General features: G+C 37.5%; 1 protein-coding gene across 1 annotated transcript in view; it reads right to left on the reverse strand.

The window, feature by feature from the left end:
• The window catches only part of SERPINI2 (serpin family I member 2), a 32,767-nt gene extending 8,263 nt beyond the window's left edge, over positions 1-24,504 (reverse strand). Inside the window, exons 1-5 of the mRNA XM_061167869.1 lie at positions 24,258-24,504; positions 18,352-18,582; positions 16,786-16,980; positions 16,503-16,695; positions 2,705-2,802 (exon numbers count right to left, since the gene is read on the reverse strand). Of these exons, the coding sequence (XP_061023852.1) occupies positions 2,705-2,802; positions 16,503-16,695; positions 16,786-16,980; positions 18,352-18,582; positions 24,258-24,504 (964 nt within the window). The remainder of the gene's footprint in view (positions 1-2,704; positions 2,803-16,502; positions 16,696-16,785; positions 16,981-18,351; positions 18,583-24,257) is intronic.

Here is a 24,504-nt window from a genome sequence, read left to right on the forward strand (position 1 = left end):
GGGCGTCCATATCATGAGTGTGGTTTAACTAAAATTCAGGAGTGTGGTCTTTTAAGGTCATGCAAATAAGCACATTTTCCCCCCCACAACTACCTAGAATAAGGATTTGCATATAGAACACAGAGTAGATGACTGAGGGGCCCATACAAAGAATGAAGACCAAATAGCAGGTTGGGATGGAGTGGAGAATTTCTTGCATGCAGTTTACCACTGGCACCAAACCAAGTGAGCCTTTGGCTAGTAGACTGAGCAATTTGACCTTCTGTATTCCATCTTCTACAGAGATGGCACGGTCTTGGAAAAATAACAGGATCTGGAAGATGCTAGATTAGAACAAAGGATCTGAACTTCATAAACTTACTGGTTTCTATACCTTTGTAATCATTCCTTCCCTTAATTCTCTATGAAGATTCCAAGTATGTCTTCATCAAGTTAAGAGAATAAGAAACTTCCAGTAGCTTTGCTAGAAGATGTGCAAGTAAATATTAACGTGCCATTTGTTCAATTTTCTTTTCGCATTTAACATTTACTGAGTATCTACTATACAGTGAAAGTCAATCAGTCGTGTTCAACTCTTTGCGACCCCACGGACTATACAGTCCATGGAATTCTCCAGGCCAGAATACTGGAGTGGGTAGCCTTTCCTTTCTCCAAGGGATTTTCCCTACCCAGGTATCAAGCCCAGGTCTCCCGCATTGCAGGTGGGTTCTTTACCATCTGAGCCACAAGGGAAGCCCATCTACTATATAACAGATGTTGAACAAGCTGATTTACATATGTCCTTTTATTATTTCTGCCACTAGGATATATTGTTTATTTAATAGATTAAAAAATTGAGGTTCAGAAAGGTTAAATATTTTACTAAGGGTGACAGAAGTCAAATATTCATCTCAAAGTTGCAAAAATAACTCTTTTAAAAACATTTCATTCAAAATATGTGGACAATCTGAGTATAAGATAGTGTCTCTTTTGTGTAAATATCCCACAGCAGTAGCATTGGACTGACCCTCAGTAGCCTTTGTGTTGTTTTAGTTACTCAGTTGTGTCCAACTCTGCGACCCCGTGCACTGTAGCCAGCCAGGCTCATCTGTCCATGGATTTCCCAGGCAAGAATACTGGAGTGGGTTGCAATTTCCTTCGCCAGGGGATGTTCCCCACCCAGGGATAGAAACTTCGTGTCCTGCTTGGCAGGTGAATTCTTTACCACTGAGACGCCACAATAGCCTTTAGCAAACGCTTATTGCACAAAATGTACTATTAGCAGGGAATTAATTCACTGCTCTCCTAAAGACTAGAAATAGTGCCAGCCTTGGCTGTGGTTGTTCTATTTCAGGCAATAAGACAGAACCAAAGTCGTTAAATCAACTCAAATAGGTAACTCAGAGCAAAAAATGTTGGACACTTATTCTTTCCTGTTCAGGGTTATTCTCTTGTACAAATTCTTTTATAAAGCATTTTGGGGGTATTTTATTGATGTAAAAGGAAATTTTATATAAGTCACAAATTGCTGGGAATTTGCAGAGCAAGTGGCTGTTTGAAATGCCTGAGATATAGCAAGTGAGCTTCCGAAGGCCAGAAAGACATTTAAGATGAAGAGGTGTTTAAAAAATGGCTTGGTTTATTTCAAGTTGGTAAGGTGGCTGCATTCCAGGGCACACTTAGACAGAATCCTGTTGCAGTATTTAATTTTGACTGCCTCATTCCTGATGCTGATGAAATTGTCAAAGAAGTCAGATCTATCTGTCAGTGTGAGAACAGGCAGCTAAATCATGTGTGAAGGTGATAATGAACATCTATGTCACCTGTGTACCCCACCCACCTCCTCCACCAGGAAAACTCATTCATTCTGTTCACTTACCCACATAATTGATAAGTGAATAAGTTAATGAATACCTCTCCAAAGCCTACATTTTATAAAGGAATACACAATAATTCTAGGTTAGGATATCCAACCCCATCAGACAGACAAGCTTGTATCATTAGGACTTTAATTTTTCTTTATAAAAAAGAAGACTGAATTTAAAAGAATTTAAAATAGCGGGATAATTTGGCCCTCTTCCTCCATTTTTTTTCTCTTTAGTTATTTTTCAACTAGTAGGTACTGCCAGGATGAGAAATAGTGTCTTGGGCTTTGTTGTGAGAGTGAGCACCTTAACCATGCACAATTTCCCAAGTGCCAGTTAGCATAAAAGCTCCATCTCCTCTGATGTGTTGTCAGTCTCAAGCTAAATCTACAAGCTGCAACCTTACAATTTCTAGACTGTGTTCATCATCCAACAGCTTGCAGATGCCTATTTCATGGGCTCTAATATTACCAAATTAACATTTGCAAATTGGGAGTTTTATTAGCTCTGTTTAAATGAGAGCCTCAAAGTTGTAATTCCCAATATTCAGATAAGGAAATACAAACAGAGCAGGAATAAAAGCCCCAGATAATACTTTTCCTGCATAGTTTCATTGCAAGTGTGGTTAGAAGGCTTATCTAACATTCTAACATGCTGTCTGACTTTCATTAAGTAAAACTACTTAAATGCAAAATAAAGTGCTTGTTTACAGTAAGACAGCTTGACACGGCAATGACATTTATTCCCTGTGTACGTATTTTCTGGGGCCAAGTGCGCTTTCAGTTTTAAGATCAGTCAGTTAACGCAGTTTCTAAGAGAACATATTTACTTGATAATATAAGAATAATTTTTCATATTACCTGTTATTCCAGAAAGGTCACAGCCACCACTAAATATCTCAGTTATATTCAATGAATACAAAGCTTCTTTGAAGTCTAATTTTTGTTCTACTTTAAATCTGCTTAAAAAAATGAAGAGGAAAATTTGTGAAACACTGTACACATTGGCCACCAAAAGGGTTGTTTTTTTTTTTTTTAATGGATGACTTGGAAGATATTTTATTGTGAAATAATTTGTTTTCATTATCTTCATTTTTCACACCATTTCCCCACTATTCCACTGAGCAATTTTGGATTGCTAATAACTTGCTTCCCAGATAAATGGTTACTTGGGAAGGGAGAAGAAAATACTCTATTTTTTGAGGTAAAAATTACCCAACAAAACAGGGTGAGAGTTCTAAGTTTTTGATTATTTGGCTTCTTCCCTAGAACAGTAAAACTTCCCTCCAGCAACTGTACACACTCAAGTTTTTTTTCACATCATCTAAGATGGTTCCTGGCAGACATCCAAGATACGATGAGCTAGAAACAGAAGCCAACAGTTCATTAAAAAGATTGTTGGCTACTGAGGTACAGAGAGGGGGCATTAGTAGTCTATGATCCTTTCATATCCACTGTCCCAGCTGATGTGACTTCCTTCAGTTTACAGACATACCTAACATCTTTCCAATAAGCCCTGTTAAAGAGGTAAAAGACTGAAGGGGGACTAAATTTCTTTCCAATAAAATAGAGTAAAAATTATAGGAGGGGGAAAAAAAGAAAGAGCTGGCCAATACTTCTAATGCAAGGCCCTAAGTTAAGACTCTAGATTCTATGCAAGTCTCCAAGCATTAGTTTGCCTAAAGAGGGAACTTCACCAAAGAATCTCAAAGATGCTCTCAGGCACTGACCTATGATTCCATGCTAACAGGAATCTATGACCCTCACCTTCCCATTTTAATAAAATGGAAGGAAAAAAAGCTAGATCATTGACGTTATAGATGCTAAAAGCATCTATCTACATTGTACAACCAGATTGGAAATTTTGTCCATGAAAGAAAAGAGCATAAAGTCCTTCAACAGGGAACTAAGTCTGTTTCCGACTTCAGAGAAATCCCAGGATGGCTCCTGCCCCAGGAGCTCTGTCTGTTCCCTGGCTGGAACTTTGCCCTGGTTGGTACCTTCTGGTGTGGATGCAGACATGATTGCTTAAGCACAGGAACCTTGCTTAGCTAACAGGCCCACATCTGGGGCTAGAAATTAGCTTGCACAATCAGTCTAATTAGATTATTTTTTTAATTGCCAAATACTGAACAAGCTTCTTATAATAATTATAATTCTTCAAAACAATGAACACACTGTAGCAAAAATTTACTGGGCCTAAATTATTTCTTGGCAAATTATTATGTACTTTTGGAAGATGTTATTTCATTCAGAACCCTAGCTAACTGGAATTGCATAATTCCAGAGCATAATTGTGCATAATTGTGGCACAACTCACAATGTGCACTTTAAAACCTACTGATAATGAAAATAACTTGTTTTATGCCAATCATTTTCAACTTCTTTTTAACTTCCTGCTAAGAAAGATAATATGTAGCATGATGGATTTGAGGCTTTGGGGTTGTGCTTTTATTCTGTTTTAATTACCACATTCTTTTTTATACAGAATGGAATATGGGCTTCTAAAAGGTGAAGGATAAATGTTCTAGTCCATCTGTAACTTGACTATTTTTAGTATAATAGTCCAATGATTTGGGAATAATGACAAGAATACTGCAAGACTTATTACAACCTCTAATAAGGCCTAATTATACCAGAGAGTCATTTAAGTAACAGTCTTGCTCATAATATAGTCCGATGAAACCTACAGCGATAGAAATCCATTCAACCATTTAATAAAATATAATCTACAGCCAATTTCTAATTAGCCATAGTTATTGGAGCCATGAACAGTCAGGTGTGAAGTAGCACTTCCATGTGTTAGGTACTTAATATAGATTATAGTTTTTAATCTTCACAAAAACCCTGGGAAATGAGCATTATCATTCCCATTAACATATAAGAAAGTGTAGGTTTTGAGGAGGTTGATTTCCAAGGACAAGATAGACAGAGCTAGAATTCAAACTCAGGTCCATTCCAATTAAAGCTAATGTGCTAACCTCCACTGCCTTCTAATCAAAATATAATTCAAAATCATAATCTCGATCAATTCATATATATGTTGTGCCATGCGTCGCTTCAGTTGTGTCTGACTCTGTGACCCCGTGGACTGTAACCCACCAGGCTCCTCTGTCCAGGGGATTCTCCAGGCAAGAATATTGGGAGTGGATTGCCATGTCCTTCTCCAGGGGATCCTCCCGTCCCAGGGATCAAACCCACATCTCTTATGTCTCCTGCATTGGCAGTCAGGTTCTACACAGCTAGCGCCACCTGGGAAGCCCCAATCCATATATGTATAGTGTTAATTATGTACCTCTTCCAAATTTTGTGAATCTTGATATTTATTCTAGATGTGGCTCATTTCCTTACTTTTCCCGGACCCTCCTCTAAAATTGTCAAAAGAATACATCTAAAGCTTAAAGAATGAGCAGCAAAAAGACTCAATAGACAATTACCAAGTAAGCAATCATGAAATGAATGTTTTAGCATATGTAAATATTATCCACCTTCTTAAAGGGCAGCAATTTACTGTCATAGGCAACCATTGTGCTTAAAGTGGTCTCATACAAGTTCAAGCTGCAGAAAACAAAGGATAACAATTTAGAGTTTCTGTTTGAAGAAGGATTCACTCCTGGTCTGCAGGCCCTACTGTGGATTTCTATTGTCTCTCCTCCTTTATACCCAGGACTCCTGTTTAACAACAAAATGTCTTTGGTGGTTTTCCTTCAAGGTCCCTATCCTTAATTGTTTGGAATCCCAGTTTTGATACAGTGGCCTTGAGCCATCACTGAAAGTTTCATGCTTAGAAACAACCGAACCAAGTCTTAGGGCTGCCCACAAGGATAAAAAATAACACAATCCTTGACTGTGGTCAACTTGGACTATTATGTGAGGGCATAGTAGTTTCTGGTCACTTTCCTCTGTGTGTGTGTGTGTGTGTGTGTGTGTGTGTCTTTGTGTAAAATATTCTATCGGCCTTGAGAGCTGAATTAAAAATGCTTTCTGTCACATAGGAAACCTATCTGGACAATGTTCAATGTAAACTTGGATTCTGCTGTGTATCAGTGTCTGATAGGTTAAAGTAAATGAACATTTGTAATCACCACTGCAGCTGGTCATAACTTATCTCCTCTCACACCCAACCTCATTTTCCCTGAGGTCATGTTATCTCACCCACACACAGTTCACAGTTCATGCACTCAGAGATCCAAGGCTGGCCAGCCTGGGATGGATTACTAGCCCAGCAAGAACATGATGTCCTACGGGATGTGTGACTTTCTGAGTCTCCATGGCACTGCGGCCTCACGTAACTCACCCAGCTGCTCATCATGTCACTGACCATTTGCTCTGTTCTGTGCCCTCCTTCATGTTTGCCCCACTTGACACAAGCGTTTCCTGACCCCTGTAATTTTGACTCTGCCATTTGCTAGCTCTGTGACCTCTGGCAAGGCATTTACCTGTCTACATCTCAACCGTAACCTAAATATTAAAAAGAGATTTCTATCAAATTTATGGTGGTGATTAAGTGAGATATGGCAAACAGGGAAAGCAATCCACTATAATAGATTGTCAAGAAATTTTAAAGCTAAATGAGAATAATAATAATAATAAATAATAACAAAATAAGATATACTGAGTACTAAAAATGTAACAAACATTTTCTCATAATACTCCTCGAAACAACCCTAAGAGGCAGGTATTGTCAGTCTCTCATTTAACAGTAAGAGAAAAATCTTAGGCAAGACAAAATTTTTCAGTAAGGAGATGACAAAGCTCTTGGTCTTCAATATTATGTTCTATTTTCCATAATCTTGTTTCAACTGTTGATAAAAGATACTGTGAGATGTCACATCAGTCGATATTTTTGAAGAGGGTTACTTCTTTGAAGAACTGTGGCTCTTGCTTAGTCATCACTATGAAAGTGAAGGTAAACTGACAGTGTTAGCTCCTCAGTCGTGTCTGACTCTTTTTAACCCCATGGACTGTCATTACAGGCAGATTCTTTATAGTCTGAGCCACCCGGGAATCCTATTTATCACTATACTTTTGAATAAAAGTATAGTATTTAACAAGTTCAAAGACCCAGACTGTCAAAAACTTAATGACAACTAAGAAGACTCTCCCTAATACTCATAAATTTGCTAATAATTTCAATGCTCAGGGACTCTGAATTCTACTGTACAATCCTAGAAGTCCATGGTGCCCAGATAAGGACTGCTACGAAAGAAGAAAATAAGTCAATATCTTCTCATTTTCCTATAAAGTCAAACTTAAAACCTCAGAACAACCTATTCCTTCTTAGCCCATATGTACTTAGTCATACACTTCAATAAATGTCTTTCTGCTTCACCTGCCATTTCCATTCCCAGTGAAGGTGCTCCCTTAAGCACTCACTACTGAGTGCCCGAATTGTTGCAGTGGTTTCTTAACATCTTTTGGGCTTCAGTCTTTCCCTCTCTAACACATCCCAAACATCATGACTATTCAAATTAAAACAACAAATTGAGCAGCTACTATTTTTCAGATGCATGCACTGTGATGGTTTCAAAGAAAGGAAATATGCATAGCTTCTGACCTCAACAAGTTTACAACAAGCCTAGTTCAAACCCTTCCTTATACTGAAGTCTTTGTTTATACAGTTCCAGTCTCTGGTGCTTCCTCTCCCTTCTCTCCTCTCTTTTTCCATGAACCTAGAAGTTCTTACTTATACCATTCTTTCAGTATTTAATTATTAGTTCAGTTCAGTTCAGTCGCTCAGTCATGTCTGACTCTTTGCGACCCCATGTATCGCAGCACGCCAGGCCTCCCTGTCCATCACCAACTCCCGGAGTTCACCCAAACCTATGTCCATCGAGTCAGTGATGCCATCCAGCCATCTCATCCTCTGTCGTCCCCTGCTCCTCCTGCCCCCAATCCCTCCCAGCATCAAGGTCTTTTCCAATGAGTCAACTCTTCGCATGAGGTGGCCAAAGGATTGGAGTTTCAGCTTCAGCATTAGTCCTTCCAATGAACACCCAGGACTGATCTCCTTTAGGAGGGACTGGTTGGATCTCCTTGCAGTCTAAGGGACTCTCAAGAGTCTTCTCCAACACCATAGTTCAAAAGCATCTTGCACCACTCCACCTAAGTGGCAACTCTCTTCTCAATAGTAATCCTGTCTATCATTTTGCATGTGTCTCAGTTCATTGTTCATAGAGGGGTCCCAATCAATCTCTGCTTTTGAAGAAGAAATATATTTTCTAATAAGTAGTAAACTAATAGTATCATGAGGCTATGAACCAATGGAAATGAGAGCTAACCTGTCTCCCAGAACTTAACTGAATGTTAATCAATTTACTTTATGAGTGACAGTTTCCTTATCTGTGGAATACAATTTGTAACCAAGTCAGACTACAGAACTACAGCATTTAGTATTAAAATGTAAATATTAAATGCTTTACAAAGTTAAATTGTATGTAGATGAAAGTTTCTTGTTTATTTATCTTATTTACATGTAATAAATGGTTAACTTTGCCCATATACACAATCATAAAAACACAGTCTCAAACCCTTTCTTATGCAGTGAAGAATCTGATACATAATAAGGGTGCATTAGACTTGTAAACCTAGGAAATCTAACTATTAAGATATTTGTAGAATTTCCTATTAAATTTAGAAAAAGGTAATGTGATTATTGGTATCCAACTGCAGAATAATGTCCAAAATTAGGTATCCAGTATGTTACAAATAGTAAATATACAAATAGTAAAAATACAAATAGAAACCATCCCAGTGTTTTTAGACTATGCTCTGTCCTATTGGCTTCAAATCTAAATGAGTCATACATCAAAGAGAGGAAGAACTGTTTTCTATACTGTTTCTAACAATAACTATAATCACTCACACACTCTTGCCTACTGTTGCTTATATACAAGCATTCTTATGATTAATTTTTCTTGTCTTGACATTTACTGAATTTTGCCATCAAAGGTGCATTTGTTTATTTATTTTTACAATTACAAAATTTTTCACAGTAGGTGTTAAGTGTTGAAGTGCATCCCCCACCCCAAATTCATGTGTCAAAGCTCTAACTGCCAACAGCTTACAATGTGACCTTATTTGGAAACAGAATCATTGCAGATATAATTAGTTAGGTTGAGGATGTGAAAAATTTAATAGACAAAAGTAGCAATTAAATAAAGTTGGGAGATCAGAAGGGGGAGCCTACATGCTTTGTGAAGACAATAGCAGAGCCCAACCAGAAGAAGAAAGACTCTTCTTCCTTACTGGGAAGGACTCAGCCAATGAAAAATCATGGATTCCTTGTTTACTACAGCCCTCCCAACTTTCTTCTCCTGTATATAATCATTCTCCTTCCCCTGCCTTTGAAGGACTTGTACGTAGGCTTGTACTTATGGCTTGCCATAGTTACAAATTCCAAATTGAAATTCTCTTTTGATACGGAATAAACCTATCTTTGCAGGAGAAACATCTGGCAGTCTATCTGTTTCAGATCAAAGGATCACACTGGAATAGAGCCAGTTCTTTATCCAATATGACTTACAAGAAAGGAGGATGCCACTTAGAGAAGGATGGCCACATGAGGGAAAGATTGGTATGATGGATCTACAAGAAGAGGAATACCAAGGATGATAAACCACAACCAGAAGCTATGCAGAGGCTAGAATATTCCACACAGAGTCTCCAAGAGAGCATGGCCCTACCAATCCCTTGATTTTGGACTTCTAGCTTCCAGAACTTTGAGAAAATAAACTTATGTTAAGTCACCTAGTTTGTGGTACTTTGTTACAACAGCTCTGGAAAACTAATATGGCTGATTAAACTATTTTGTTAAAATCTTTAGCTATCAGTTTGAAACCATAATTCACTCATTCACATATAAAAGGATCACAGCATTGAGTAATAAAATATAAAATTGTAAGTTCACCCAAAAGTTTTTATTGAGCCTGTACAGCTTTTCCTCTTCTGCACTGACCACAGATTTTGAAAGGGTAATTTTCTTTTTATTGAAAGCATTTTGAGAGAAATGTATTTTAGAAATTTCAATCCATGATCTGAGCACTCAGGAACCTTAATCCAATACATGCATCTTGATAGACTAAAATTATTCATGAATTTAACACATAAGCAAATCATTCCTTTAAGAAATCAGAAGACTCACCCTTTTAGAGAAAATGGAATACATTTTAAATGTAATGTTGTATTAATGTGACTGAATAATTGATAACAGAATTTTCAGTCTTGTGAATTTTAAAAATCTCATTTTTATTTCTCTAGAGAGAAGTTTCCCAAGAAATAACTGATATCCTATCATTTGTTATGCTGCATGGATGGGAAGGAGGATGGCCTCTCTGAGATCCTCACAAGGAATGAATCTGAGAGTGACTAAGAAATTGAATTCTGATTTCTGAGATACATAAAATTAGATAAATGGAAATAACATAGAACCTCTTTGATTATATTTATGTAATTTAACTCAATAATATTCATTCAGCATATACTATTAATGTGTGTGCACGTGCTAAGTCGCTTCAGTTGTGTCCAACTCTTTGTGACCCCACGGACTGTAGCCCGCCAGGCTCCTCTGTCCATGGGACTCTCCAGGCAAGAACACTGGAGTGAGTTGCCATCCCTCTGACAGGGATCTTCCCATCTCTTATGTCTCCTGCATTGGAAGGTGGGTTCTTTACCACTAGCACTGCCTGGGAAGACCATACTATTAACATGCACCATGAAATGTGCTAGGGACTATGGAAACCAAAATGTCACAAGCCACAGTCCTATGGACTGTGGTCCACTGACCCTATGGCCTGCCACTGTCACAGAACTCACATCTTAATAAGACAGACAAAAATGTGATGAAGAAATGAAAACCCCATGTAATGCAGGCTATAGTGTAAATCTGCATAAAGGGTTATGGAAATAAAAATAAGGAATGGTTGATTCTAACTGAATATGTTGAGAAACCTACATGTAATTTATTTAAGGGAACCCTGAAGGATGAATGAGAAAATACTGGTTAGACACCATGGAGAAGGGCCTGACCAAGGAAATATGAGGGATGGAGGTTAAAAAGTCAGAGGAATCTTTCCCATTTGGTACTGGCTGAGCAGATATCTTCCAAACAAAGAAAATAAGTCACTTATTTAGCAGTTTCTACTTGTTAGGCTTTGTGCTATGAATAGAAGTATGTAATGAGATAGTGTAATGGAAGCTACCACCACATGTTTAAAAAATCTTTGGTGTCTGGAATTTGTAATGAGTGTTGAAATCTACTGCTATAGATTCTAATCATGACTAGGAATCCAGCCTAAGAGGGGATGGAAGAAAATCTGGCTTCCTTCTTTTTACACTGGGAAAAGTTGGAGGATCCTGAATGCTGATAGAGATGGGAAAGACACCCCATTTGGATTAGTGGGCCCTGAAATCATGATAATGGTGGGCTAAGGACAGTAACAGACAGAAGACTCCTAGTATAAGAAATGGCCTAATCTCTAGGAATATTCATCCCTGGAAACAGGTTCTAAATTACTTTTCACCTCATAAGCCCTTTTTATTATTATATTTTGGTAGTGTTAGTCACGTCTGACTCTTTGCAACCCCATGGACTGCAGCCTGCCAGGCTCCTCTGTCCATGGAATTCTCCAGGCAAGAGTACTGGAGCAGGTAGCCATTCCCTTCTCCAGGGGATCTTCCCCACCCAGGGAGCGAACCCTGGTCTCTTGCACTACAGGCAGATTCTTTACCGTCTGAGCCACCAGGGAAACCCCATATTAGATTTCAGTAGAATTTAGTTAAACATTGAAGTTGCTCTTACTTGTATAGACTTGACAAAGGCTACCTTAACACATTACCACAAACTATGTGGCTTAAGTAACAGAAACATATTTTCTCACAGTTCTGTAGTTTGGAAGTCCAAAATCAAGGCGTCTGCAGGATTGGTTTCCTCTGAGAGCTGTGAGGAAAACATCTATTCCAGCCTCTTCCCTTGACTTGTAGATGGCCCTCTTCACCTGTATCTCTTCACAACACCTTCCCTGTTTGCGTATCTTTGAATCTAAATTTCTCCTTTTAATAAAGGAGTCACACAGGATTAGAGTCCACCCTAATGACTTCACTTTAACTTGATTACTTCTACAAAGATTCTATCTCCAAATAAGAAAACATTCTGATGTGGTGGGAGTTAGCACTTCAACATACAAATTTGAGAAGCACATAATTCAACTCATAGCAATTGTTCTTGGAGAAATTAAAAGCAAAGTCTGTGTCCATGCTTTGGGAGAAGTTGTATGAGAAACGTGGCTACAGTTTGGGGAGGCTAATAACAGGTCTTGAAGTTTGAAAAGGGCTGTCCAGACTGCAGCAGTCTAGATGGATTTGTGGACTGTGAACCATTGCTGTGGTGATTCCTAACATGGTAGAGAAAGGAATTCTGGTGAAAGCCTATATTTTCTATTGTCAATTGATCTTGGAATTTACCTCATTCCTGCCTAGACATTTGATATCTAGACTGATGAAGCTGGAGCCATCTTGGTTATAGGTACCATTATCTGCATTTTGTGCTAATAAAACCACAACCCAGGACATCAGTGACTCTCCTAAGACCCCACTGCTAGTACATAGTATGGACACTCCTCAAACTCAGGGATTTCTATGTATATCGTCCTTTTCTGTTAATCTTCCCAACAGGAAGCGAGAGACAAGTAAATTTGAAAATAAACAATTCCAAAAATTATTATTTCTATGATTAATAAGCAAATTATCTGTCACATACACTATTATATACCCAATGTTTGACACATAGTAAGAGCTAAAAAAAACTACTCTGAAAGACCAAATAACATCCAGGTAGAGATTTATAGACAGTAGGGAATTAGAAGAGAGATTGGAATTTAAGAGTTGGATATTAGAGACATGAAATATAAGGAACAAAAATAAAAAGAGAGAGAGAAGGAATAGGAAATTTCAGAAAATGAAATCTGGTAAACATTATCTGGTGACAGAAAGAAAAAATGTGTAACTCAGGGAGCAGGAAAATTTCACAGAAAGAGAGAAAAATAAATAAAAGTAATGCCAGGGGCTTAAACAAAAAACGGTTTTTAAAAAAGGGGATGGTTAAAAATATGTGGATCAAGAGCCCAGAGTTAGGGTGAAGAAAGCATAGGATACCTCTTTCTCCTGAGTATCAAGGAAGATAGAGGAAGAGAAGTTTAGCAAAGATTTATACAATTTTTGAGATGAAGGGTAGAGAGGTGAGTTTACATGGTAATATGTTTTATTTAAGAAATAGGGAGTTGAGACATACATTGAGAGTAAGATAATCAATATGAAGCAGTACCTGGTGAGCAGAGGTAAAGTCTTGGTGGAGTGTTAGAAAAGAACATTCTCTGAAGATAGACTGTTAAGCTCCAGCCTAAGGGAGGCCAGAGTGACTGCTTTGGGGCTTTTCCTTAACAAAATCAGTAGTTAAGGAAACCAAGAGACTTTTTTAGTATATTCAGGATTCAGGATGAGGAGAGAATTACAAAAGAGCAAAGACAGGTGACAAAAATATGTCAAATGTTTGGTAAGAGTACAATTCAAACAACTAACTAGATCCTAGCTAAGTGTAAACAGAAAGAAAAGTCAAGCAGGTGGGAAGACAGAGGGCCAGGAAAATGGGGCACAGACCATGAAGACCCTAATAAGTTTGAAGAAAAATTTAGAAATGACAGTACAGAAAATAATCTATTAGCCATGTCTCCTTTTAAAAGTTCAAGTTGAGAGTTATTTAGACACATCTTTTGCTCTGAAGTTTCTCCTGTCTCCCAGAAGCATGATATCAAGAAGTTAGTGTTTATAATTATGGCTTCTTGAGATACGCCTTTGTGATTTCCATTTTGTAATAACTATCCAAAATGAACCCAATATTTTGTAATAACTATAAATGGAAAGTAACCTTTAAAATTATATAAAAATGAGAAGTTTTAAATATATATATAATTACCCCAATAATAAATATTATCCTTGGATCCTACTTATAATTTAATGACTGATAGAGCACCCTCTATACAGTCTATACATATATATATATACCCTCTATACAGTCTAAACAGTATATAGCATCTATACACCTTCTATACAGTCAGCTCTATACAGTCAGCAAAAACAAGACCAGGAGCTAACTGTGGCTCAGATCATGAATTCCTTATTACCAAATTCCGACTTAAATTTAAAAAAGAAGGGAAAACCATTAGGCCATTCAGGTATGGCCTAAATCAAATCCCTTATGATTATACAGTGGGAGTGACAGATTCAAATCATTAGATCTGATAGACACAGTGCCTGAATAACTACGGATGGAGATTCATGACATTGTACAGGAGGTAGTGATCAAGGCCATCCCCAAAAAAATAAAAGCAAAAAGGCAAAATGGTTGTCTGAGGAGGCCTTACAAGTAGCTGAGAAAAGAAGAGAAGCTAAAGGCAAGAGAGAAAAGGAAAGATATACCCATTTGAATGCAGAGTTCCAAAGAATAGCAAGGAGAGATAGGAAAGCCTCCTTCAGTGATCAATGCAAAGAAAAAGAGGAAAATAATAGAATGGGAAAGACTAGAGATCTCTTCAAGAAAATTAGAGATGCCAAGGGAACATTTCATGCAAAGATGGGCACAATGAATGACAGAAATGGTATGGACCTAACAGAAGCAGAAGATATTAAGAAGAGGTTGCAATAAACAGAACTATACAAAAAAGATCTTCATGACCCAGATAACCACGAGGGTGTGATCACTCACCTAGAGCCAGACATCCTGGAGTACAAAGTCAAGTGGGCCTTGAGAAGCATCACTACAAAGAAAGCTGGAGGAGGTGATGGAATTCCAATTGAGCTATTTCAAATCCTAAAAGATGATAGTGCTGCACTCAATATGCCAGCAAATTTGGAAAACTCAGCAGTGGCCACAGGACTGGAAAAAGTCAGTTTTCATTCCAATCCCAAAGAAGGGCAATGCCAAAGAATGCTCAAACTACCGCACAATTTCACTCATCTCATACACTAGCAAAGCAATGCTCAAAATTCTCCAAGCCAGATTTCAACAGTACGTGAACTGTGAACTTCCAGATGTTCAAGTTGGATTTAGAAAAGTCAGAGGAACCAGAAATCAAATTCCCAACATCCACTGGATCATCAAAAAAACAACAGAGTTCCAGAAAAACATCTGCTTTATTGACTACACCGAAGCATTTCACTGTTTGGATCACAACAAACTGGGGAAAATTCTTCAAGAGATGGGAATACCAGACCACCTGACCTGCCTCCTGAGAAATCTGTATGCCAGTCAATAAGTAACAGAACTGGATGTGGAAAAACAGAGTGGTTCCAAATCGGGAAAGGAGTATGTCAAAGCTTTCTATTGTCACCCTGCTTAATTAATGTATATACATGAGAAACGCTGAGCTGGATGGAGCACAAGCTGGAATCAAAACTGCTGGGAGAAATACCAATACCCTCAGATATGCAGATGACACCATTCTTATGGCAGAAAGTGAAGAAGAACTAAAGAGCCTCTGGATGAAAGTGAAAGAGAGTGAAAAAGTTGGCTTGAAACTCAACATTCAGAAAACTAAGATCATGATATCTGGTCCCATCGCTTCATGGTAAATAGATGGGGAAACAATGGAAACAGTGAGAGACTTTATTTTTTTGGGCTCCAAAATCACTGCAGATGGTGACTGCAGTCATGAAATTAAAAAAAGCTTGATCCTTGGAAGAAAAGATGACCAATTACTTTGCCAACGAAGGTCCATCTAGTCGAAGCTATGGTTTTTCCAGTAGTCATGTATGGATGTGAGAGTTGAACTATAAAGAAAGCTGAGCGCCAAAGGATTGATGCTTTTGAAATGTGGTGTTGGAGACTCTTGAGAGTCCCTTGGACTGCAAGGAGATCCAACCAGTCCATCCTAAAGGAGATCAGTCCTGGGTGTTCATTGGAAGGACTGATGTTGAAGCTGAAACTCCAATACTTTAGCCACCTCATGAGAAGAGCTGACTCATTGGAAAAGACCCTGATGCTGGGAGAGATTGGGGGCAGGAGAAGAAGGGGACGACAGAGGATGAGATGGTTGGATGGCATCACCGACTCAATGGACATGAGTTTGAGTAAGCTCTGGGGGTTGGTGATGGACAAGGAAGTCTGGCGTGTTGCAGTTCATGGGGTCGCAGATAGTCAGACACAACTGAGCAATTGAACAACTGAACCGAGAGCATGCTCTATCAAAGGTAACAACATGTTTTTTAACTATATAATATCACATGTGTCTTGGGGATTTTATTTTCCTTAAACACAAGAGAAGATAAAATATTTTAAATTTCAACCAGAAAAAGAATGTTAGAGAAAAATAAGTTTGTATAATAAAAAGAGTAATAATTCTTTTTAATCCCAGCATTCTGTTTTGAAGACATATTTCTTCATTCCTTTCAGAGAATATTAAGTACTTAAATTCTATCCTCCTCATGGCAAAACAATGCTGGCAATGTTCACACCTGCTTTGTATCCATAAAGTAGAGTAACAACTCCTAACGGGTTTTTCTTTTTCTGTCGGTAGAATTTCAAGCATTAGTTATCTTTCAGCCAGCTATTGAAATCCGTCTTTAAGTGAAAACATAAGAACCAGAGTGATAAAATGACATTACCAACCTAGGAAGGCTTATTTCCACTTCCTGTTCTTGCATCTCAGAGAACCATTGCAGGATTTGATGAGCAGTAATTAGCTTTTCCATTTCTTCTATGTTCATGTGTTCTGCAGGAAGTATGATAATTAAACTAAACTCATCACCTTTATAAGGTAATTCCAAAACCTGGTAGTTTATGGAGGATTCAGAAAAATAACCTGAAACAGAGAAAATAAAATATTAATGTACTTAGCATTTAGGACTAATGTACTTAGTCCTTTAGAGTGTGATTTTTTTTTTCATATTACCGTATTTCGTTCTCAGAAGAGCCTTCATCATTGGAATTTTGACTGCTGTGCCATCTTTCAGAGTGAAATTCATCAGTTGTGTGTCTTCTTTGTCGAATTTCTGTTTCCAATCCCCTTTGAAATAAATAGCATTCACCAGAACAAGCCGAGTCAGAGGACCAAATTCTTCCCCTGAAAACATGCCTTTAATTTTTCCTGGGGAGGGAATAGAGGAAGAGGCAGAAAGAAACATGCAACAGTGATTCAAAGAACTGCTTTAAATAGAATTAAAACAAAATTTTACCTTGCTAATCAATTAAATATAGGGTGCTTTATCATTTAAACTTGGCAATTTTGGAGGTGTTAAGGAGGAGCTTTATTAAATATTCACAAAGAAACAGGTACAAACAGGGCTTCATTAGGAAACAGGAGATAAGGAATTATCTTAGACAAATTTAGACAGACCTAGCAATGGCTGCTCTTTGGTGAAATCATTTGTATAAATTGCTTTTCAGACAGAAAAAACAAAATCAAGTATCTCTTCCTACATATCTGTTGTTATTTTTCAAGCTTTATTTCAAAGTTCTTCAGCAAGTCAATCAGAATTAATAAATTAGTGGTCTACTCAAATTCTCTGTTATTGCATCTGTAGCCAGTGAGCACTGAGAAAGGATAAGAATTGGAGTTGCTAATGTGATGTTCCTCTTCTAAAACACCAGTCTCTGATTTCTATGTCTAATGAGTATTTCAAAGCTATGAGTCAACAGCATGATCAGGTGCCTTGGAGCTACTATGGATGCTTTTAATGTGTATCCCAGTAATAGTACTTGCCTCTGAACAGTGCTCACAATACCCATCTCACATTTTCAACTTATGCTTCTCCATCGGAGGTTCCCCATGTACAACAGAGTCTCATCTTACACATCACAGTTGTTTTTGTGTAAAATAGCAGAATGAATGAATGAAGAAACAAGTTGCTATAAATTGAGGGCCTGATATATACTGGTCTCTTCACACACATTCTTTTGAATCTTTCAATAATCCTGAAACATTGTAACAGAACTCAGATCTATATGAGCTTAAACTTGTGTTCTACTATGTCTCTCAGTAGTGCCTTTGGAGTTTCTGCTAGCTTATCCTTAAAAATTTAGATTACAACTTTATGATGGAACTATCAATGCTTATTATGAAACATTAACACAGCCAACTAATATGTGTTAATTATTTACAGTGTATGTGGGAAAGAAGTCATCTGAGATTGATAGATCTAAGTCTTATCTGGCCAAAGATATTATTCCTGCTGCCATACTTAAAAAAACACACTTTAACAAAAGATTACTATTAAAATTCTTCCAGTAAGAATTCTCAAACAGGTTACCTGTCCAAGAAAAATCTGTATACTTTTCAAAGCAGCTTATAGTTTCTCTCCATTTTACAATTTAGTAAATAACAGGGAAGCAAAACAGAGGAACTGATCCCTCTGAGCCATAGTTTAATAGGAAAATATTCAATCATTCTTTACTTTAGTATATTAAAAATCATGAATACAATGACAAATAATGACTTTATGGAAATGGGAAACTTTACCATCTGTTTTGCTTTCTATCCAGGTACTTATTGTCTCTGCACAAGCCTTTGCATTCTGAAAATCCACCAGTTTTATGGCACTCTGAAAAAATTCCTCGTTGCCATGGAGATACTGTTCTTTCACAGTGAATCCTTCTTGAAGGTAGAGGGCATTGGCAAGATTAAATGTAAATTCTTGTTTTTTCTCTGAGATGGCAGAGAAAAATGACTTCAGCTCAGAAAATTCTTCTCCTGAAAAATAATTATAATGTACACTGACATACTGAACAACATAAAAACAACAGCTTCTCAGCTTTACTTCTAAGCACTCTGATTCATATCACCATTTTTTAGCACCCTAAGGTATAACTAACGATATTTTCTAAGTTAGTATAAATATTTTAAGCATTTATCTCTTGTGGAATATGCATTTTATAGAGAAACCAGCTCTCCTACAGGAAAAAAATGTCCATGTACATTTGAAATTTGTCAAAAATGAGAATATGCATTTAAAAAGGTTGAAGGAAACTCCCTCTTTATAGTCAAATTTAGCTCCTTCTTAGTTGTTGGAAAGGTATCTTTAGAGTCTCATTCTATGCATAACATGAGATATTTGTGAAGGAGGAATACTAATGAATACTGACGAGGGCTAAGACAGTGATGAGCAATCTTTTTCAATACTATTTTTATTTCAGTTTAAGAAAGAATTGCTCTCTTATGATGAACTGTGCCTGTCCAAGTTTTGAAATTTATGAGGTAACCCCTGTAATCATCTCTAGAGATGCTAAGGATCAGAATTGCCTGTGTCTCCAGGTTCATGAGTCTCTATACTTTGGTTGTCTATGTGAACAATAAAAATCTTTAACCATTCCAACTCTAACCACTAGAGTGGTCTTAGAGTCAGCTAAGAATCACTGTCGGCCTATACCTATTTATCGTCGGGTCATTCTGACTACAGTGTTGTCAGAAAGGTGTATGTGCTATGAAAGAATTCAGCTCTGATCGTTGCTCAGGGGCTTCCAATTTATTACCAGAAGGCATCAATACTTTATATTTCCTTCTGGCTTAATTTTGGAACTCAATCATTAAATCTGGGAACTGTATTTCAAATCCACAGTTCTTCAGAGCCTTTGTTTATTTTGAGTTAAATACTGAAAATACTACTTTCACAACTCAAAATTTGATTGCATGCAATTTATCTCTATTGAAGAAAACACAAATGGTTCATCATTGGGAAATGTCCACTGAATAAAGAATAAAAGACTGAGAGGAACTTGCTGTGAGGTGTCTATTGGAAATCAGATGTGTACATGTGTGTGTAAACATTTTATTAATATCAGAGAGCTAGTAGCCCATAGGACATCCTTGTGCAAATAAGTTGTGCTCTCGCTGGGTGGTGGTGGGGGGTCCCCATTACCTCATATCTTGTCCAGCTGAGTGAAGGCCACATTTCAGTCCCCACTTGTCCTTTGGTTCTGGTTCATTGTGTCCAACTCTTTTGTGACCCCAGGGACTGTAGCCCTCCAGGCTTCTCTGTCCATGGAATTTTCCAGGCAAGAGTACTGGAGTGGGTTGCTATTTCCTACTCCAGGGGATCTTCCTAACCCAGGGATCAAACCCTACTGAGCCATCTGGGAAGGTTCTCTTATGCAAATTCAGCCTACATAACCACAGAACAGACTCGGAAGGTATACTGCATTACATTTCAAATGCCGTGATTCTCCGTTCATGGGGATATAGACACAGATGTAAACAATTTTAGATACAAAAACTTTCTTCCATATGATTGGATCTGAAGAATATCAGTGATTCTTTACAACCCTGGAATTCCTTACATAATGAAGAATGTTAATCTATTTTACTTATTTATACAATTATTTCAGATGCAATCACTTCTTGCTATTAGAAGCTGAAATATCTCAATAGCTGAAAAGTTACCAAGATGACTTTCTGAGTGAAGACATGACAGCTTCTCCAAAAGAATTAATTAAAGTCAGGAATAAAATGGCAAACTTTGAAACCAATTTTCAGAAGTTCATAATTTATGAACATCTTTAAAGGATTGGGAGAAAAAAGGAGAGGAGAAAAAAAAATAGTTCCAACTCATTTGTCAGAGCAAATAAATTTATGTCATGTACTTTAGGTCTAAGACTGTATGACAGTCAGCTGCTCTTTGATAAATTGCTGGACTCAGAAGTCAATGAAAAAAATATCACCAATAGCACAAGTTTGGAGAACATAAAGTTATCTGCCTTATAAATTTAATTTACAGATTAATAGCTTCTTTTAGCATAGATCAAAAAGAATACATGTACATGGATCCTAATAAGCAGTAAGTTTATTTCATTTCCTAAAATAGAGCCATGGAAAACCTATAGGTCATGGAGTGAATGTGACTTTTGGTTTGGTTGTACCAGACCTCCAAAAAGTTCTAAACTTTAGTACATGTTTACTTCTCCTGCTATTGAAAGCCCGAAGGCCAACTGTGTGTACAATGTGAGAAATCCAAAGATGAAAACAAAGGCAGTCACAGGATTATAGATTGTTTTAGCTGAAAGGTCCGTGTGTGCTGTGCAGTGCTTAGTCGCTCAGTCGTGTCCGACTTTTTGTGGCCCAGTGAACTGTAGACCTCCCCAGGCTCCCCTGTCCATGGATATTCTTCAGGCAAGAATACTGGAGTGGGTTGCCATGCCCTCCTCAAGGGTATCTTCCCAACCCAGGGATCAAACCCAAGTCTCCTGCATTGCAGGTGGATTCTTTACCATCTGAGCCACCAGGGAAGCCCATAGAAATCATCTAATCCAAACTTATTTTATAATGAAGAATCTAAAATCCAGAGAGATAAGCTAGCTTGAAAGGTGCCCCATCACAGGGTCATTTGGATGCATAACTGAGCCTGGAGTTCATGGCAGTTCTCTTTCCATAAACTGCTTAGAATAAAGAAACACCTTTAATCTAGTCTTCAATCAATAAGCAACTTTATTAGAAGCAAAGCAAAATGGAGTATTATCAGATGCTCCGTAAACAGGAGAAGGTAAATTCTGAACAGATTGTTTTAGCAATGGGGAAAGGAGAGTAAGTGAGGACGCTGAGAGCTCCAGTGTGGGTAGGATGCCAGGAGCTATAAGCCCATCTGCAGAATAAGCAGGTTGTGAAACAGGTTGGTAGCAGGGAAGGTAAATATAGCCTGATCAACCGATAGCACCATTTGACAATCAGAGGAAACTGAAGGCAGGGCCAGGACCAAGATGGGTCAACGAGACCCTCATTTTGGCATAAAGTTTAAGGAGATGGCAACAAATTCAGTAATCAGGATAAACAATATTTTACTGAAATATATTTTGAATATCAATATTAACACAAAGAAATTCATGATGAACAAAACATAAAAATTTAAAGGTAAGATCATAATTATTGATCTTTATTTTTGCCCTGAGTTCCAGTATGGCCCTACCAGGCACTAGCTTCTGATCTGTTGAACCCTTTGTTTTCCCCTGAAATCATTTTGCATCTCTTTCTTTTCATCTTCCAGCACTTTTTTCTCTCTGCTCTCCTCCTTAACTTCTTTCTATAAATTTTCCAGAGTTTAATATTTATATTTTCTCCTTTTTTGGTTGGTCTTTCTTTTCTTTTTGCACTTACCCCCCATCCGTACCTTTCTCTCCTTTAACAAAGTATAAGAGATAGTAGCAAGGAGATCCAACCAGTCAATTCTAAAGAAAATCAACCCTGAATATTCATTGAAAGGACTGATGCTGAAGCTGGAGGTCCAGCACTTTGGCCACCTGATGCAAAGAGCCGACTCCTTGGAAAAGACCCTGATGCTGGGAAAGGCTGAAGGCAGGAAGAGAAGGGGATGACAGAGGCTAAGATGGGGGGATGGCATCACCAACTCGATGGACATGAATTTGAGCAAGCTCCGGGAGATGGTGAATGACAGGGAAGCCTGGCGTGCTGCGGTCCATGGGGTTGCAAAGAGTCAGACGTGAGCTGAGTGACTGAATAGCTACAACAACAACAAGAGATAGTGAGTTTGGTAGATTTTGTTATGTATGTTACAAAGTTAATGTTTAATTATGCATATATACTCTTTCAAAGAAGACATTAAAATGTTCATTGTTGCTCTTGTGATCTATAACCGTCAGTGAATCATTTTTGGAATTAGTTCTGGGCAAGTTACTCAAACTTTCTTTGCCTTTGTGTCCTCATCTGTATAGCAGGTTTATGTCTGGCTCACAGAGTAACTGTGAAGAGTAAATAAAATAAAGTATACTGAGTACATAAAACAGTGACTGGTACACTACATATATTTGATAGTTTTAGCATTGTTATTATTATGTTCACAGTCCAGAGTTGTTAAGACTCCCATGTTCCTCTGTAAGAAGGATTCATTTAAAGTAATTTAAATTTCAGAGGCTCTAATTTTGCTAGTTTATCATGGAATCAACTTTATGTATTTTCATGAATGTTCTACTGCTTTTCAAAGCAATATCATGTGATATAAACATTTCTGGGACTGTGTCGTGGGATTTACTGAAATTAACACAGACAATGAGACTAGATCTGGAATACAGTGACTTCATTTTACATTATCCACAAAGGAGAACTCTGTCAAGTAACTTCACTATCACCAGTTTCTTTTCTATGTAAAATTGCCTTTAAAATGAAGCAAATAGAACCTGGTAAATAGTTTATTCAGGAAAACAGTTTCCTAAATGTAACTACTCTATGCTGGACTTCCCTAGTGGCCCAGCAAAAAGAATCTGCCTGCAATGCAGGAGACATGGTTGGAAAGACCCGCTGGAGAAGGAAATGGCAACCCACTCCAGTCTTCTTGCCTGGAGAATTCCATGGACAGAGGAACCTGGCAGGCTACAGTCCACGGGGTCAAAAGAGTCAGACACAAATTAGAAACTAAACAACAATAACAATTCTATGCCAGGGCAGACATACTGAAATTAGTTACAGTTACAGTAATTAAATACCCCCCCAAAAAATCTGGATATCACCTCTAATATTTAGGACACGATATCTGACAGTGACATCAAAGTTTAAAATTCAAATCATTATGGAACTTGGAAGCCCAGGATAGCTAGGGAGATGGACAACCACCCCTTAAGATGGGATACCAGCACTAGACCATCTACACAGTGTCTCACGTAGACCATTGAGAGACTAGATAACAACCACTCATACACAAAAGGGTCTCTGATGAGTCACGTAAATGATTCTTTTAAAAAATATTTAGAAATTATTAAATAAGCTTTGAAACTGTATAAGTAAATGCTTTTTCTTGGTCTCATTTAAGTGAAAAAGGTAATTTCAATTAAAAGGCTATCTTTTAAAAGCCTACAAAATAATGAGAGACACACAAAGATTTCTGGGTGAGGTTGCTCACTGAAGCATTTTTATAAAAGAAATACTGGAAACTACTTAATCAGGAAGGATTAGGTAAATATGCAATGGTGATTCCATTAGAGACAATAAAATGCAGCAATTAAAAATATACTCTGAAACAATTGCATGATATGAAAAAAACAATCAGAACACAGTAAGTACTAGTGGAAGAATATAGGTATACATATTTATGGGTGTATATCCACTCATATACACACACACGCACACACAACATGATCTCAATGAAAACTGGCCAAAACAGGCCAGAAGAAAATATTACTGACATAGTCAGTAATGTATATAGTATCAATTTTTTATAAATTATTTTGGTAGTATTTTCCTTAAGAAACAATAAAATTGCTTACATTGACAATTATTTGCATTTAAAATTCTCTGTATTATTATAATTTTATACCTTTCATAACTTTCAAAATTTACTAAAGTTGTACAACCCTTAGCTTCTCTAATAGTTTAAAAATAAATTTGCCCAGATCTTATCCAGTGTAAATAATCATAAGGAAGAATTTTACCAGTTGAGGTTTCCTGAATTTTTAAAGTTTGTCTTATCTGCTGTTGTGCTTTTCCTCTTGCTCCCAGTTGTATCATTCCAAGGGCCAAAGTTGTTCCAAGAGGTGAAATTATGATGTTGTTTTTATGAGATAAACCAACAGCTTGATAAAGATCCACTACAAATTCAGTATTTCTTTGAGCCAAGGGGCTTGAGGCTCGACTTCCAGAAAAAGTCAATAGGAGACTCCACAGCAGGATCTTATCCAT

The sequence above is a fragment of the Dama dama genome, chromosome 19 (genome assembly GCF_033118175.1).
Source record: "Dama dama isolate Ldn47 chromosome 19, ASM3311817v1, whole genome shotgun sequence".
NCBI classification, from domain to species: Eukaryota; Metazoa; Chordata; class Mammalia; order Artiodactyla; family Cervidae; genus Dama; species Dama dama.